The sequence below is a fragment of the Bombina bombina genome, chromosome 8 (genome assembly GCF_027579735.1).
Source record: "Bombina bombina isolate aBomBom1 chromosome 8, aBomBom1.pri, whole genome shotgun sequence".
Classification (NCBI taxonomy): Eukaryota; Metazoa; Chordata; class Amphibia; order Anura; family Bombinatoridae; genus Bombina; species Bombina bombina.
This window is the reverse complement of record NC_069506.1, coordinates 268,633,277-268,650,894: the sequence shown is the minus strand read 5'-3', so window position 1 is coordinate 268,650,894 and position 17,618 is coordinate 268,633,277. Positions and strand designations below refer to the sequence as shown.

The 17,618-nt window shown below is 42.6% G+C and overlaps 1 protein-coding gene across 4 annotated transcripts in view; it reads right to left on the bottom strand.

The window, feature by feature from the left end:
• Positions 1-17,618, bottom strand: part of HYOU1 (hypoxia up-regulated 1) — a 53,602-nt gene that overhangs the window by 3,227 nt on the left and 32,757 nt on the right. For 3 of the 4 annotated variants that reach the window (XM_053691299.1, XM_053691300.1, XM_053691298.1), the window contains exons 21-24: positions 1,471-1,604; positions 628-712; positions 245-491; positions 67-153 (exon numbers count right to left, since the gene is read on the bottom strand). In XM_053691299.1, coding sequence (XP_053547274.1) covers positions 67-153; positions 245-491; positions 628-712; positions 1,471-1,604 — 553 coding nt within the window. Of the gene's footprint in view, positions 1-14; positions 154-244; positions 492-627; positions 713-1,470; positions 1,605-17,618 lie in introns of all 4 variants that reach the window. The other variant, XM_053691301.1, reaches the window with a different exon arrangement.

Sequence of the window (17,618 nt, the reverse complement as noted above, 5' to 3'; positions counted from 1 at the left end):
GCCTACACACGTACCATCCTCACATGTGACCAGAGCCTTAAAATTCCTGTGCGTGCCCTGGATTACCTGCTTCCGAATCTCCTAGCTCAGGAATCTCACTCTTTTCTTCTGCAGTTGGCGGCTCTTTTACAGGCTCCTGCTCACTTGGTTTATCTGAAGTGGAAGGGCATATATAAGTAAGTTAGGTAAACACAAAGAATAGTTACAGCAACAGTAGTATAGGGGGTAATGTTACTTAAATCACCTGTACTCTCTTCAGTAGGAGAGATGATCTTCTCGCTGCTCTCAGTACTGTTCTTGTCATCTTCTGATTTTGTGGCGTTTGATGGCTTCTTTTTTGGTTTTGGTTTGGAGAATTTGGCCTTGTTGAGCAGGTAATGGACCTCTCTGTCCAGCGCTCCCAACTTTTGTTCAATGTCTTTGGACAATAGGACTGGCTTCTCCGTGGGGGAAAGTTTATTCTGCTCTGCTTGGGTTTCATTTTTCCATACCTGTGGCAGAAGAGTAAAATAATGCATACGCTAAATGATAGGATAACTGTAAAGTGATAAATGATGTGCTGAACGTTAAAAGCTATTATAGTTTAAGAAGAAATATTCTTAGATGAGCAGTGTGAGATCACCTTACCCATGTATCATTAATGAGCTTCTCCAGTGTGGTTAACTCCACCTCTGTAAAGATCTGATCATCTTCTGGGATCATTCGTGCACTCCTGACAGATAAAAGAAACATCATAAAACTTGCAACCTATTTCTCTCATGTAGCCTACTTCAACTGTCAAAACAGACCCTCAAATTAAAGTGAAGGTAAACTTTGGTGAATGAAAGCATGGTTTTTTTTAAAATACTATTAAAAACAGGGGCACTTTCATTCATCAAAGTTTACAAAGCAGCCATTTTGATTAAAAACTTACCTTTTTTCTTTTCACAGCCAGAGCACCTTCCCCCTCCTGGAAATCCTCTCTTCACACGTCAGCAATGACTAATCCGGCTTCCTCCAATCACAGCATGGCCTGAGGCAATGACCACCCTGGGGGAAAAGCTGTGATTGGAGGAAGCTGGATTAGTCATTGCTGACGTGTGAAGAGAGGATTTCCAGGATGAGGAAGCTGCTCTGGCTGTGAAAAGAAAAAAGGTAAGTTTTTAATCAAAACGGCTGCTTTGTAAACTTTGATGAATGAAAGTGCCCCTGTTTTTAATAGTATTTTAAAAAAAACATGCTTTCATTCACCGAAGTTTACCTTCACTTTAAGCATCTCTTCTCCCTGTACAGCCCACAACAGTCCATATCCTCCAAGTCAGAGGAACATCGCAGAATCTCCTAACCCCTATCACCAAATGCATAGAGGCTTCCCTCATCCACTGACAGCTACTTACAGATAGTAGCCACAACAATTAATAAAACACACACTTCCCATATTCCACACAATCTGTATCAGATACTCAATGACACTTTTCCTTTTTTTCTTACTTTAAAAAGATGCTGGAGTGATTAAGCAGACTGTCAAGGGCACTCAGACGGTCTGGCCACTTCCTCCTCTCTTCCACTTTGAAGAACAGAGACTTGCACAACTTCTTGAGCTCTGAAAGCTTCTCTTTCAGTTCCTGTTGGTACAGAAGTAGTTAACAAAAAAATTAGAAAATAATCAGTAGTGTAAAAGATATTTGATATAAATTACGCTCTAGCATCACAGCCTTGGCAGAAAGTCATTCTGCCCGTCCAACAACCACTTTCATATAGAGAAATTGCGTGGCAATTTATGTCTGATATTAAGTAGAAACAATATTTGCAGATGTTTGTATAACACACCATCTTAAGGGGTACTGGAAAAGTTATGAAAATGTATATAAAAATGACAAGTTTGATGCTTCACATAACTGCTGTAATATTTCCTGCTTATTCTTTGTCCCTTGAGATGCAGTGGACATTATGAAAAAGTAGCATTTAAAATATAACAAAGATAAATAACTGATACTACTGTATTCATTTCAGTTTAAATTTGAACAGATTTTAGTCGCCCCCCCGGTAAATCAACATATTCAAATGTTGCTTTTATGGATGATAGATTATTTTTTTATTATTATTTAATGCTCATCTAAAAAGGAACAGTAAAGTAAAAAAACATAATTTATGCTTACCTGATAAATTCCTTTCTTCTGTAGTGTGATCAGTCCACGGGTCATCATTACTTCTGGGATATTACTCCTCCCCAACAGGAAGTGCAAGAGGATTCACCCAGCAGAGCTGCATATAGCTCCTCCCCTCTACGTCACTCCCAGTTATTCGACCAAGGACCAACGAGAAAGGAAAAGCCAAGGGTGAAGTGGTGACTGGAGTATAAATTAAAAAATATTTACCTGCCTTAAAAACAGGGCGGGCCGTGGACTGATCACACTACAGAAGAAAGGAATTTATCAGGTAAGCATAAATTATGTTTTCTTCTGTTAAGTGTGATCAGTCCACGGGTCATCATTACTTCTGGGATACCAATACCAAAGCAAAAGTACACGGATGACGGGAGGGATAGGCAGGCTCTTTATACAGAAGGAACCACTGCCTGAAGAACCTTTCTCCCAAAAATAGCCTCCGATGAAGCAAAAGTGTCAAATTTGTAAAATTTGGAAAAAGTATGAAGCGAAGACCAAGTTGCAGCCTTGCAAATCTGTTCAACAGAGGCCTCATTCTTGAAGGCCCAAGTGGAAGCCACAGCTCTAGTAGAATGAGCTGTAATTCTTTCAGGAGGCTGCTGTCCAGCAGTCTCATAAGCTAAACGAATTATGCTACGAAGCCAAAAAGAAAGAGAGGTAGCGGAAGCTTTTTGACCTCTCCTCTGCCCAGAGTAAATGACAAACAGAGAAGACATTTGTCGAAATTCCTTAGTTGCCTGTAAGTAAAATTTTAGAGCACGGACTACATCCAGGTTGTGCAGTAGACGTTCCTTCTTTGAAGAAGGATTTGGGCATAAAGAAGGAACAACAATCTCTTGATTGATATTCCTGTTAGTAACTACCTTAGGTAAGAACCCAGGTTTAGTACGCAGGACTACCTTATCCGAATGAAAAATCAAATAAGGAGAATCACAATGTAAGGCTGATAATTCAGAGACTCTTCGAGCCGAGGAAATAGCCATTAAAAATAGAACTTTCCAAGATAACAACTTTATATCAATGGAATGAAGGGGTTCAAACGGAACGCCCTGTAAAACATTAAGAACAAGGTTTAAACTCCATGGTGGAGCAACAGTTTTAAACACAGGCTTAATTCTGGCCAAAGCCTGACAAAAAGCCTGGACGTCAGGAACTTCTGACAGACGTTTGTGTAACAGAATGGACAGAGCTGAGATCTGTCCCTTTAAAGAACTAGCAGATAAACCCTTTTCTAAACCTTCTTGTAGAAAAGACAATATCCTAGGAATCCTAACCTTACTCCAAGAGTAACCTTTGGATTCACACCAATATAGGTATTTACGCCATATCTTATGGTAAATCTTTCTGGTAACAGGTTTCCTAGCCTGTATTAAGGTATCAATAACTGACTCAGAAAACCCACGTCTTGATAAAATCAAGCGTTCAATTTCCAAGCAGTCAGCTTCAGAGAAGTTAGATTTTGATGTTTGAAGGGACCCTGTATCAGAAGGTCCTGTTTCAGAGGTAGAGACCAAGGTGGACAGGATGACATGTCCACCAGGTCTGCATACCAAGTCCTGCGTGGCCACGCAGGTGCTATTAGAATCACTGATGCTCTCTCTTGTTTGATTCTGGCAATCAATCGAGGAAGCAACGGGAAGGGTGGAAACACGTAAGCCATCCTGAAGTCCCAAGGTGCTGTCAGAGCATCTATCAGGACTGCTCCTGGATCTGGACCCGTAACGAGGAAGCTTGGCGTTCTGTCGAGACGCCATGAGATCTATCTCTGGTTTGCCCCAACGTCGAAGTATTTGGGCAAAGACCTCCGGATGAAGTTCCCACTCCCCCGGATGAAAAGTCTGACGACTTAAGAAATCCGCCTCCCAGTTCTCCACTCCCGGGATGTGGATTGCTGACAGGTGGCAAGAGTGAGACTCTGCCCAGCGAATTATCTTTGATACTTCCATCATAGCTAGGGAGCTTCTTGTCCCTCCCTGATGGTTGATGTAAGCTACAGTCGTGATGTTGTCCGACTGAAACCTGATGAACCCCCGAGTTGTCAACTGGGGCCAAGCCAGGAGGGCATTGAGAACTGCTCTCAATTCCAGAATGTTTATTGGCAGGAGACTCTCCTCCTGACTCCATTGTCCCTGAGCCTTCAGAGAATTCCAGACGGCACCCCAACCTAGAAGGCTGGCGTCTGTTGTTACAATTGTCCAGTCTGGTCTGCTGAATGGCATCCCCCTGGACAGATGTGGCCGAGAAAGCCACCATAGAAGAGAATTTCTGGTCTCTTGATCCAGATTCAGAGAAGGGGATAAGTCTGAGTAATCCCCATTCCACTGACTTAGCATGCACAGTTGCAGTGGTCTGAGGTGTAAGCGTGCAAAGGGTACTATGTCCATTGCCGCTACCATTAAGCCGATTACCTCCATGCATTGAGCCACTGACGGGTGTTGAATGGAATGAAGGGTGCGGCAAGCACTTTGAAGTCTTGTTAGCCTGTCCTCTGTCAGGTAAATCTTCATTTCTACAGAATCTATAAGAGTCCCCAGGAAGGGAACTCTTGTGAGTGGAACGAGTGAACTTTTCTTTTCGTTCACCTTCCATCCATGTGACCTTAGAAATGCCAGCACTAACTCTGTATGAGACTTGGCAGTTTGAAAGCTTGAAGCTTGTATCAGAATGTCGTCTAGGTATGGAGCTACCGAGATTCCCCGCGGTCTTAGTACCGCCAGAAGAGCACCCAGAACCTTTGTGAAGATTCTTGGAGCTGTAGCCAATCCGAATGGAAGAGCCACAAACTGGTAATGCCTGTCTAGGAAGGCAAACCTTAGGTACCGATAATGATCTTTGTGAATCGGTATGTGAAGGTAAGCATCTTTTAAATCTACAGTGGTCATGTACTGACCTTCTTGGATCATAGGTAAAATTGTCCGAATAGTCTCCATCTTGAACGATGGAACTCTTAGGAATTTGTTTAGGATCTTTAAGTCCAGGATTGGTCTGAAAGTTCCCTCTTTTTTGGGAACCACAAACAGATTTGAGTAAAACCCCTGTCCCTGTTCTGATCGTGGAACTGGATGGATTACTCCCATTAACAAGAGCTCTTGTACGCAGCGTAGAAACGCCTCTTTCTTTGTCTGGATTGTTGACAATCTTGACAGATGAAATCTCTCTCTTGGAGGAGAGTATTTGAAGTCCAGAAGGTATCCCTGAGATATTATCTCTAGCGCCCAGGGATCCTGAACATCTCTTGCCCAAGCCTGGGCGAAGAGAGAAAGTCTGCCCCCCACTAGATCCGATCCCGGATCGGGGGCCCTCAATTCATGCTGTTTTAGGGGCAGCAGCAGGTTTCCTAGTCTGCTTGCCCTTGTTCCAGGACTGGTTAGGTTTCCAGCCTTGTCTGTAGCGAGCAACAGCTCCTTCCTGTTTTGGTGCAGAGGAAGTTGATGCTGCTCCTGCTTTGAAATTACGAAAATTAGACTGTCTAGTCTTGGCTTTGGCTTTGTCCTGAGGCAGGGCATGGCCTTTACCTCCTGTAATGTCAGCGATAATCTCTTTCAACCCGGGCCCGAATAAGGTCTGCCCTTTGAAAGGTATATTAAGCAATTTAGACTTAGAAGTAACATCAGCTGACCAGGATTTTAGCCACAGCGCCCTGCATGCCTGAATGGCGAATCCTGAATTCTTCGCCGTAAGTTTAGTAAGATGTACTACGGCCTCCGAAATGAATGAATTAGCTAGTTTAAGGACTCTAAGCCTGTCCGTAATGTCGTCCAGAGTAGCTGAACCAATGTTCTCTTCCAGAGACTCAATCCAGAATGCCGCTGCAGCCGTGATCGGCGCAATGCATGCAAGGGGTTGCAATATAAAACCTTGTTGAACAAACATTTTCTTAAGGTAACCCTCTAACTTTTTATCCAATGGATCTGAAAAAGCACAGCTATCCTCCACCGGGATAGTGGTACGCTTAGCTAAGGTAGAAACTGCTCCCTCCACCTTAGGGACCGTTTGCCATAAGTCCCTTGTGGTGGCGTCTATTGGAAACATTTTTCTAAATATCGGAGGGGGTGAGAACGGCACACCGGGTCTATCCCACTCCTTAGTAACAATTTCAGTAAGTCTCTTAGGTATAGGAAAAACCTCAGTACTCGTCGGTACCGCAAAATATTTATCCAACCTACACATTTTCTCTGGTATTGCAACTGTGTTACAATCATTCAGAGCCGCTAACACCTCCCCTAGTAATACACGGAGGTTTTCCAGTTTAAATTTAAAATTTGAAATATCTGAATCCAGTCTGTTTGGATCAGAACCGTCACCCACAGAATGAAGTTCTCCGTCCTCATGTTCTGCCACCTGTGACGCAGTGTCTGACATGGCCCTAATATTATCAGCGCACTCTGTTCTCACCCCAGAGTGATCACGCTTACCTCTTAGTTCTGGTAATTTAGCCAAAACCTCAGTCATAACAGTAGCCATATCCTGTAATGTGATTTGTAATGGCCGCCCAGATGTACTCGGCGCTACAATATCACGCACCTCCCTCTGAGCGGGAGATGTAGGTACTGACACGTGAGGCGAGTTAGTCGGCATAACTCTCCCCTCGTTGTTTGGTGAAATTTGTTCAATTTGTACAGATTGACTTTTATTTAAAGTAGCATCAATACAGTTAGTACATAAATTTCTATTGGGCTCCACTTTGGCATTGCAACAAATGACACAGGTATCATCCTCTGAATCAGACATGTTTAACACACTAGCAAATAAACTTGCAACTTGGAAATACAATTCAATTAGAATAATATTAAAACGTACTGTGCCTTTAAGAAGCACAGAAGATCTATGACAGTTGAAAATTAATAAATTGAAACAGTTATAGCCTCAATCCTTGTAAACAACACAACTTTAGTAAAGGTTTAATCCCATTAGCAAAGATAACAAATTCTGAAAGCAGGAAACAAATTACAGAATAAACGTTTTTTATCTCAGTCAAACTATAATTCTCACAGCTCTGCTGAGAGAAATTACCTCCCTCAAAATAAGTTTTGAAGACCCCTGAGCTCTGTAGAGATGAACCGGATCATGCAGGGAATACAATGAGTTGCTGACTGAAATATTTGATGCATAGTAAAAGCGCCAAAAAACGGCCCCTCCCCCTCACACACAGCAGTGAGGGAGAACAGAAACTGTCAGAAAACAGATTAAGCAACTGCCAAGTGGAAAAATAGTGCCCAAACATTTATTCACTCAGTACCTCAGCAAATGAAAACGATTTTACATTCCAGCAAAAACGTTAAACATAATCTCTAGTTATTAAACAGCTTTATGTATTTCTTACAGTGTAATTCTAGTGAAGTACCATTCCCCAGAATACTGAAGTGTAAAGTATACATACATGACATTATATCGGTATGGCAGGATTTTCTCATCAATTCCATTGTCAGAAAATAAAAACTGCTACATACCTCTATGCAGATTCATCTGCCCGCTGTCCCCTGATCTGAAGTTTACCTCTCCTCAGATGGCCGAGAAACAGCGATATGATCTTAACTACTCCGGCTAAAATCATAACAAAAACTCTGGTAGATTCTTCTTCAAACTCTGCCAGAGAGATAATAACACACTCCGGTGCTATTTTAAAATAACAAACTTTTGATTGAAGATATAAAACTAAGTATAATCACCATAGTCCTCTCACACATCCTATCTAGTCGTTGGGTGCAAGAGAATGACTGGGAGTGACGTAGAGGGGAGGAGCTATATGCAGCTCTGCTGGGTGAATCCTCTTGCACTTCCTGTTGGGGAGGAGTAATATCCCAGAAGTAATGATGACCCGTGGACTGATCACACTTAACAGAAGAAATGAACTTTTATGATTGAGACAGAACATGCAATTTCAAACCACTTTCAAATTTACCAATTATCTAATTTGCTTCATTTGCTTGGTAGCCTTTGCTAAAAAGCATACCTAGGTAGGCTTATCTCAATATTGGGGGCTAGCTGCTGATTGGTGGCTGTACAGGACTCTTGTCCTTAACTCACCCAATGTGTTCAGCTAGCTCCCAGTAGCGTATTGCTGCTTCCTCAACAAAGGATACAAAAAGAATGAAGCACATTTGAGACTAGATGCACTTTGGAAAGTTGTTTAAAGTTGCATGCTCTATCTAAATCACAAATAATTGAGTTCCATGTCCCTTTAATTCAGAACAGATCAATCATTTAAGCCTGAATGTAAAGTATCACTACTGTAGTTTTAAGAGTATTGTTGTCATCTCTCAATCCTAAGTGTAAGTCAGTAAGTAAATCAAGTTTCATGTGCAGTATGTCAGTTTTTTGTAGAAAAGGATCTTTGTTATATTTGAAGTTTAGCATGGAATGGTAAAATAGCAGTATATTAATTCATAGTTCTACATCATTACAATGGACAGTGAAGGTAAACTTAAACTTTCCTGATTCAGATAGTTAATTCAATTTAATCAACTTTCAATTACTTCTGTAACCTATTTGCTTTGTTCTCTTGTCAATCGTTTGTTGAAAAACATACCTAGGGTAAGCTCAGGAGAAGCAATGCACTACTGAGAGCTAGCTGCTGATTGGTGGCTGAACATATATACCTCTTTTCATTGCCTCACCAGATGTGTTTAGCTAGCTGCTGCTCTCAACAAAGGATACCAAGAGAATGAAGCATATTTGATAAAAGTAATACATTGGAAAGAGATTTAAAATGGTAGGCTCTAGCTGAATTATGTCCTTTTAACCTTCAGCAAAAACAACTTGATGTTTTTTGAACTACCTTGTGCTCGGAAAGAAAGAGAAGGAAGATTGTATTTTGAGATTAACAATACGTACACGTTAAAATATATTTATATTGAAGAACCTGAAGCAAAAACGTCTTATCCTATGGTATGGGTTGACAGAAACAGCTTTAAGACATGAAAGAACCAGAACAGAGGTTTGAAAATCCAGATGAACCAGCAGCTCACATTGGATCAAAACAATGTTGAAATTTTAACCCTAAGGGATTATTGTAATGATGTTTGGTCATTCCTTACGTTTAAAAATAAAAGTACACAGAAAAACACTTTATGTCCTTGACCCAAACAGTAAAGGATGAGTTCATTTTCTCTTGTAAGGTGTATCCAGTCCACGGATCATCCATTACTTGTGGGATATTCTCATTCCCAACAGGAAGTTGCAAGAGGACACCCACAGCAGAGCTGTAATATAGCTCCTCACCTAACTGTCATAGCCAGTCATTCTCTTGCAACTCTCAACAAGCTAGGACGTTGTAGGAGAGAGTGGTTAAATATAGCTAGTTTATTTTCTTCAATCAAAAGTTTGTTATTTTTAAATAGTACCGGTGTTGTGCTATTTTATCTCAGGCAGTAAATAGAAGAAGAATCTGCCTGAGGTTTCTATGATCTTAGCAGGTTGTAACTAAGATCCATTGCTATTCTCACATATGTCTGAGGGGATTACACAGATGAGGTAACTTCAGCGAGAGAATGGCGTGCAGTTTATTCTGCTATCAGGTATGTGCAGTTATAATTTTTTCTAGAGATGGAAAACACTAGAAAATGCTGCTGATACCGGATTAATGTAAGTTAAGCCTGAATACAGTGATTTAATAACGACTGGTATCATGCTTACTCCCAGGGGTAATACCCTTATGATATTTACAATGGATAAAAAAAATTAGAGGTTACCTTAAGAAAATATTTATTCAACAAGGTTTTATCCTACAGCCCCTTGCATGCATTGCCCCTGTCACTGCTGCTGTGGCGTACTGGTTTGAGTCTCTGGAAGAGGCTTTACAGGTAGCGACTCCATTGGATGACATACTTGGCAAACAGAGCACTTAACCTAGCCAATTCTTTTATTCTGATGCCATTGTTCATTTGACTAAACTAACGGCTAAGAATTCTGGTTTTGCTATACAGGCGCGCAGAGCGCTATGGCTTAGATCATGGTCAGCTGACGTGACTTCAAAATCTAAGCTACTTAACATTCCCTTCAAGGGGCAGACCCTTTTCGGGCCTGGTTGAAGGAGATTATTGCTGATATCACTGGAGGAAAAGGTCATGCCCTTCCTCAGGACAGGTCCAAATCTAGGGCCAAACAGTCTAATTTCCGTGCCTTTCAAAACTTCAAGGCAGGTGCGGCATCAACTTCCTCTAATAATAAACAAGAGGGAACTTTTGCTCAATCCAAGACGGTCTGGAGACCAAACCTGACCTGGAAAAAAGGTAAGCAGGTAAAAAAGCCTGCTGCTGCCTCCAAGACAGCATGAAGGAACGGCCCCCTATCCGGGAACGGATCTAGTAGGGGGCAGACTTTCACTCTTTGCCCAGGCGTGGGCAAGAGATGTTCAGGATCCCTGGGCGTTGGAAATTATATCCCAGGGATATCTTCTGGACTTCAAAGCTTCCCCCCCAAAAGGGAGATTTCACCTTTCACAATTATCTGCACACCAGATAAAGAGAGAGGCATTCTTACACTGTGTGCGAGTCCTCCTAGTTATGGGAGTGATCCATCCAGTTCCAAAAGGAGGAACAGGAACAGGGTTTTTACTCAAATCTGTTTGAGGTTCCCAAAAAAGAGGGAACCTTCAGACCGATTTTGGATCTAAAGATCTTAAACAAATTCCTCAAAGTTCCGTCGTTCAAGATGGAAACTATTCGTACCATCCTACCACTGATCCAGGAGGGTCAATATATGACTACAGTGGATCTAAAGGATGCTTATCTTCACATTCCGATATACAAAGATCATCATCGGTTTCTCAGGTTTGCCTTTTAAGACAGGCATTACCAGTTGTAGCTCTTCCCTTGGGATTAGCTACAGCCCCAAGAATCTTTACAAAGGTTCTAGGGTCACTTATGGCGGTCCTAAGGCCGCGGGGCATAGCAGTAGCCCCTTATTTAGACGACATCCTGATACAGGCGTCAAACTTCCAAATTGCCAAGTCTCATACGGACGTAGTACTGGCATTTCTGTGGTCGCATGGGTGGAAAGTGAACGAGGAAAAGAGTTCTCTATCCCCACTCACAAGAGTTTCCTTTCTAGGGACTCTGATAGATTCTGTAGAAATGAAAATTCACCTGACGGAGTCCAGGTTATCAAAGCTTCTAAATTCCTGCCGAGTTCTTCATTCCATTCCGCGCCCTTCGGTGGTTCAGTGTATGGAAGTAATCGGTTTAATGGTAGCGGCAATGGACATAGTGCAGTTTGCACGCTTACATCTCAGACCGCTGCAACTATGCATGCTCAGTCAGTGGAGCGGGGATTACACAGATTTGTCCCCTCAACTGAATCTGGACCAAGAGACCAGGGATTCTCTTCTCTGGTGGCTATCTCGGGTCCATCTGTCCAAAGGTATGACCTTTCGCAGGCCAGATTGGACAATTGTTACGACAGATGCCAGCCTTCTAGGTTGGGGTGCAGTCTGGAACTCCCTGAAGGCTCAGGGATCGTGGACTCAGGAGGAGTCTCTCATTCCATTAAGTATTCTGGAACTAAGAGCAATATTCAAGGCTCTTCAGGCTTGGCCTCAGTTAGCAACTCTGAGGTACATCAGATTTCAGTCGGACATCACGACGACTGTAGCTTACATCGACCATCAAGGGGGAACAAGAAGTTCCCTAGAGATGTTAGAAGTTTCAAAAATAATTCGCTGGGCAGAGATTCACTCTTGTCACCTATCAGCTATCCATATCCTGGGAGGCGGATTTTCTAAGTCGTCAGACTTTTCATCCGGGAGAGTGGGAACTCCATCCGGAGGCATTTGCACAACTGATTCATCGTTGGGGCAAACCAGAACTGGATCTCATGGCGTCTCGCCAGAACGCCAAGCTTCCGTGTTACGGATCCAGGTCCAGGGATCCCAAGGCGACACTGATAGATGCTCTAGCAGCGCCCTGGTCTTTCAACCTGGCTTATGTGTTTCCACCGTTTCCTCTGCTCCCTCGACTGATTGCCAAGATCAAGCAGGAGAGAGCATCGGTGATTCTGGCCACGCAGGACCTGGTATGCAGATCTAGTGGACATGTCATGCTTTCCACCATGGTCTCTGCCTCTGAAACAGGACCTTCTACTTCAGGGTCCTTTCAACCATCCAAATCTAATTTCTCTGAGGCTGACTGCCTGGAGATTGAACGCTTGATTTTATCAAAGCGTGGCTTCTCCGAGTCAGTTATTGATACCTTAAGACAGGCACGAAAGCCTGTCACCAGGAAAATTTACCATAAAGGTTACTCATGGAGTAAGGTCAGGGTTACTCATGGAGTAAGGTCAGGATTGCTAGGATATTATCTTTTCTCCAAGAAGGTTTGGAAAAAGGATTGTCAGCTAGTTAAGCGTCTGGCAGATGTTCCAGACGTTCAGGCCTTTTGTCAGGCTTTAGTTAGAATCAAGCCTGTGTTTAAACCTGTTGCTCCACCATGGAGCTTAAACTTGGTTCTTAAGGTTCTTCAAGGAGTTCCGTTTGAACCTCTTCATTCCATAGATATCAAGCTTTTATCTTGTTTGTTGTCTACTCTGGACAGAGAAGAGGTCAAAAGGCTTCGGCAACCTCTTTTTCTTTTTGACTAAGAAGCTTAATCCGCTTAGCCTATGAGACTGCTGGACAGCAACCTCCTGAAAGGATTACAGCTCATTCCACTAGAGCTGTGGCTTCCACTTGGGCCTTTAAAAATGAGGCTTCTTTTGATCAGATTTGCAAGGCGACGACTTGGTCTTCGCTTCGTATTTTTTCAAAATTTTACAAATTTGATACTTTTGCTTCTTTGGAGGCTATATTTGGCAGAAAGGTTTTACGGGCAGTGGTTCCTTCAATTTAAGTTCCTGCCTTGTCCCTCCCTTCATCCGTGTACTTTAGCTTTGGTATTGGTATCCCACAAGTAATGGATGATCCGTGGACTGGATACACCTTACAAGAGAAAACACAATTTATGCTTACCTGATAAATTTATTTCTCTTGTGGTGTATCCAGTCCATTGCCCGCCCTGTCATTTTAAGGCAGGTAATTTTTAAATTTAAACTACAGTAACCACTGCACCCTATGGTTCCTCCTTTCTCGGCTTGTTTTCGGTCGAATGACTGGCTATGACAGTTAGGGGAGGAGCTATATTACAGCTCTGCTGTGGGTGTCCTCTTGCAACTTCCTGTTGGGAATGAGAATATCCCACAAGTAATGGATGATCCGTGGACTGGATACACCACAAGAGAAATAAATTTATCAGGTAAGCATAAATTGTGTTTTTGTTAGAGATAATTACCGTCTGATATTTATATATTAAGGGGTCAATTTAACGAGGGCCGAATGGCCCCTGTTCAGACTCTAATCAAATTCTCTCAGAAAAACCTCAACATGTTATATTTGCATACACCATCTGTCTGTGTAGAAGTGTAAAAACATGAATAAAGGGCAGACACCAGAGGACTGGTGTGAATGGTTACATGCAAGTTTTTTTTTCTCTCTTTTTTGTTTTAAAAAAAAAGAAAATAAAAAAAAAAAAGAAAAAAAGTTTACTTATATTTTCAAATTTGCTTTGTTCCCATGGTATTCTTTGTTGAAGAGATAGCTAGGTAGGTGTCTGGCACACTACATGGCAGGAAATAGTGCTGCCATCTAGTGCCATATAGTGCTCCAGACACTTGCATGCTCCTGAGTTTACATCCCGCACTTTTCAACAGAAGTCAATTAGAAAGTTGTGCGCTCTCTGAATCATGATATAAATATTTTGGGTTTCATGTCTTTAAAAGGACATTAAAGTAAAAATGAAATTTTTGCATCTCAGATAGAACATGCGATTAAAAATAAAAGGCAGCATTGTTCTAGAAGCTTAAATAACAAAATTTATGCTTACCTGATACATTTATTTATTTCCTATGGCATGGAGAGTCCACAACAGCATTCCAATTACTAGTGGGAACCAATACCCAAGCTAGAGGACACGGAATGAACAGAGAGGGAGAACTAGGCAGGAGGACCTAAACAGAAGACGCCACCGCTTGAAGAACCTTTCTCCCAAGAGAGGCCTCAGCCGAGGTAAAAGTATAAAATTTGTGGAATTTGGAAAAAGTACGCAAAAAGGACCATGTTGCCGCCTTGCAAATCTGTTCCACAGAAGCTTCATTTTTGAAAACCCAAGATGAGGAGACAGTCCTAGTGGAATGAGCCATAATTCTCTCAGGAGGCTGCTGTCCAGCTGTCTCATAAGCAAAATAATCATACTTTTTAAACAGAGGGAAAGGGTAGTAGAAGTGGCCTTCTGACACTTACGCTTGTAGGTAAAATTTTAGAGCACGCACAACATCCAAGTTATGCAAGAGACGTTCCTTATGAGAAGAAGGATTAGGACAAAAAGAAGGAACAACAATTTCCTGATTAATGTTTCCATCCGACACCACCTTAGGGAGAAACCCCAATTTGGTACGAAGAACCGCCTTATCTGCATGAAAAATAAGGTACGGGGAATCACACTGCAGAGCTGAAAGCTCAGAAACTCTGTGAGAGGAAGAAATAGCAAGGAGGAACAAAACCTTCAGAGATAACAATTTTATATCAACAACATGCGTCGGCTCAAAGGGACCCTGCTGCAAAACTTTAAGAACTAGGTTAAGGCTCCAAGGTGGAGCAACAGGTTTAAACACATGCCTGATTCTGACCAGGGCCTGAACAAAATATTGAACAGCTGGAAAATCAGCCAGACGTTTGTGTAAAAGGACAGTGCAGATATCTGACCCTTCAGGAGTACTGACTGACAACCCTTTCTCCAGGCCATCCTGAAGAAAAAAAGATAAAATTCGGGGAATCCTCACCCGGCTCCAGGAGAACCCCTTAGATTCGTACCAATAAAGGTATTAACGCCATACCTTATGGTAAATCTTGGGAGTAACAGGTTTGCAAACCTGAAGCATAGTATCAATAACCGCTTCAGAAAAACCACGTCTAGACAGAACTAGGCGTTCAATCTTCAAGCAGTCAGCTTCAGAGAATCCAGGTTTGGATGGAGCAATGGACCCTGAATTAGAAGGTCCTTCCTCAGAGGTAACCTCCAAGGAGGAAGAGATGACATCCTTACCAGATCCGCGAACCAGATCCTGCGAGGTCATGCAGGAGCTATTAAAATTACAGATGATCTCCCCTGATTGATACGAGCAATGACTTGTGGAAGTAGAGCAAATGGAGGAAACCGGTATGCCACAGAGAAGATCCAAGGAACTGCTGAGCATCCATCAGAGTGGCCTGGGGATCTCTTGACCTTGAACCATACTTTGGAAGCTTGGCGTTTTGATGAGACGCCATCAGATCCAACTCTGGAACCCCCCACCTGAGGGTTATCTGAGAGAACACCTACGGATGGAGAGCCCAACCCCAGGATGAAAAGTCTGTCTGCTCAGAAAATCCGCCTCCCAGTTGTCCACTCCTGGAATGTGAATGGCAGATAGGAGACAATCGTGAGCTTCTGCCCACTGCAGTCACCTCCTTCATAGCCAAGGAACTCAGAGTTCCTCCCTGGTGGTTGATGCAAGCCACTGAGGTGATGTTGTCCGACTGGAATCTGATAAACCGGACTAACGATAATTGAGGCCAAGCTACTAAGGCATTGAAGATTGCTCTCATCTTTAAGAGGTTTATAGGAAGTGAAGACTCCTCCCGAATCCACAGGCCCCGAGCCTAACAGGCTGGCGTCAGTAGTCACAATCACCCAGGAAGATCTCAGGAAGCAAGTGCCTGGAGCCAGGTTTTCCTGTGAAATCCACCACGAGAGAGAGTGTCTCTTGTTAGGGAATTCAGATCTATCCTTTGCGATAAATCTGAATGGTCTCCGTTCCACTGACTGAGCATGCATAGTTACAGAGGTCTCAGGTGGAACCGAGCAAAAGGAATGATGTCCATGGAAGCAACCATCAGACCAATCCCCTCCATGCATTGAGCCACTGATGGACGAGTAGCAGACTGGAGAGAAAGGCACGAAGAAAGAAGTTTGGATTTCCTGGAAAAGATTCATGGACAGGGAATCTATGATTGTCCCTAAGAAACACACCCTTGTAGCTGGAACAAGGGAACTCTTTTCCCGATTCACTTTCCATCCGTGGGAACGTAGAAAAGACAACAACATCTCTGTATGAGATTTTGCTAGTTGAAAAGATGACGCCTATACCAAGATGTTACCTAGGTAAAGGGCTACAGCAATTCCCTGGGAGTCTGACCACTGTCAAAAGAGCCCCCAGAACCTTTGTGAATATTCTGGGAGCCGTGGCAAGACCAAAAAGAAGTGCAACAAAGTGGAAATGCTTGTCCAGAAAGGCAAACCTTACAAACTGGTGATGATCCCTGTGAATGGCAAGCTTGTTGAAAAAGAGAAAGCCTGCCCCCCAACCTGATCCAAAATTGGATCGGGGGCGGACCCTTAATGCTGATTTAGAATCAGTGGAAGGCTTCTTATTTTGCTTCCCCTTATTCCAAGGCTGACTGGACTTCTAAGAGGTCCTGGATTGCTCTGGTTTGGAAGAAGAGGAGGAAGACTTCTGTCCTTTAAAGTTGCGAAAGGAGCGGAAATTAGAATTCTGTCGACCCTTAGGTCTATTCTTCTTGTCCTGAGGTAGGAAAGATCCCTTTCCACCCGTAATTTTTCAGAAATGATTTCCGCTAGACCAGGACCAAAAAGAGTTTTACCCTTATAACGTAAAGCCAAAAGTTTGGCCTTTGAAGATGCATCAGCCGACCAAGATTTTAACCACAGAGCTTTGCGAGCTAGAACAGTGAAGCTAGACATCTTAGCTCCCAGTATAATTACCTGTATGTTGACATCGCAGATAAAGGTATTGACCAGTTTAAGAGCTTTGATCCCATCTTGGATCTCCTCTATCATAGTCTCTTCTGATATCAGATCAAACAGGACATTGCACCAATAAGATGCTGCTCCCACAACCGTAGCAATACTTGCCACTGTAAACCTTGATGGATGTAAATCTACTTTAAGTAAGCCTCTAGCTTCTTATCCATGGGATCCTTTAAGGAACAATTATCCTCTATAGGAATGGTGGTTCTTTTAGCTAGGGTAGAGATAGCTCCTTCTACTTTAGGCACAGTGCATCATGAGTCACGAATGGAGTTAGCAACAGGAAACATCTTTTTAAAAACAGGTGAAGGGGTAAAGGGAACCCCTGGCTTTTTCCTATTCCTGAGCTATAATTTCAGACATCTTGTCTGGAACAGGAAAAACATCCATGAATGAGGGAGAATCAAACTCTTAAGTTTAGTAGACTTTTTAGGGTTGACAGCAACCAAAGGTTCAGAGTCGTCCAAAGTAGCTAGAACCTCCTTCAGTAGCAACCAGAGATATTCAAGCTTAAATCTGAAATTAACTTTTTCTGAAATTTTTCCCCCCATAGTATCAGAGTCTGAGATCTCACCTTCAGAAGCTACTGAAGTATCCTCCTCATCAGACATTTGGGAAAGGTTGACCAACACAGATT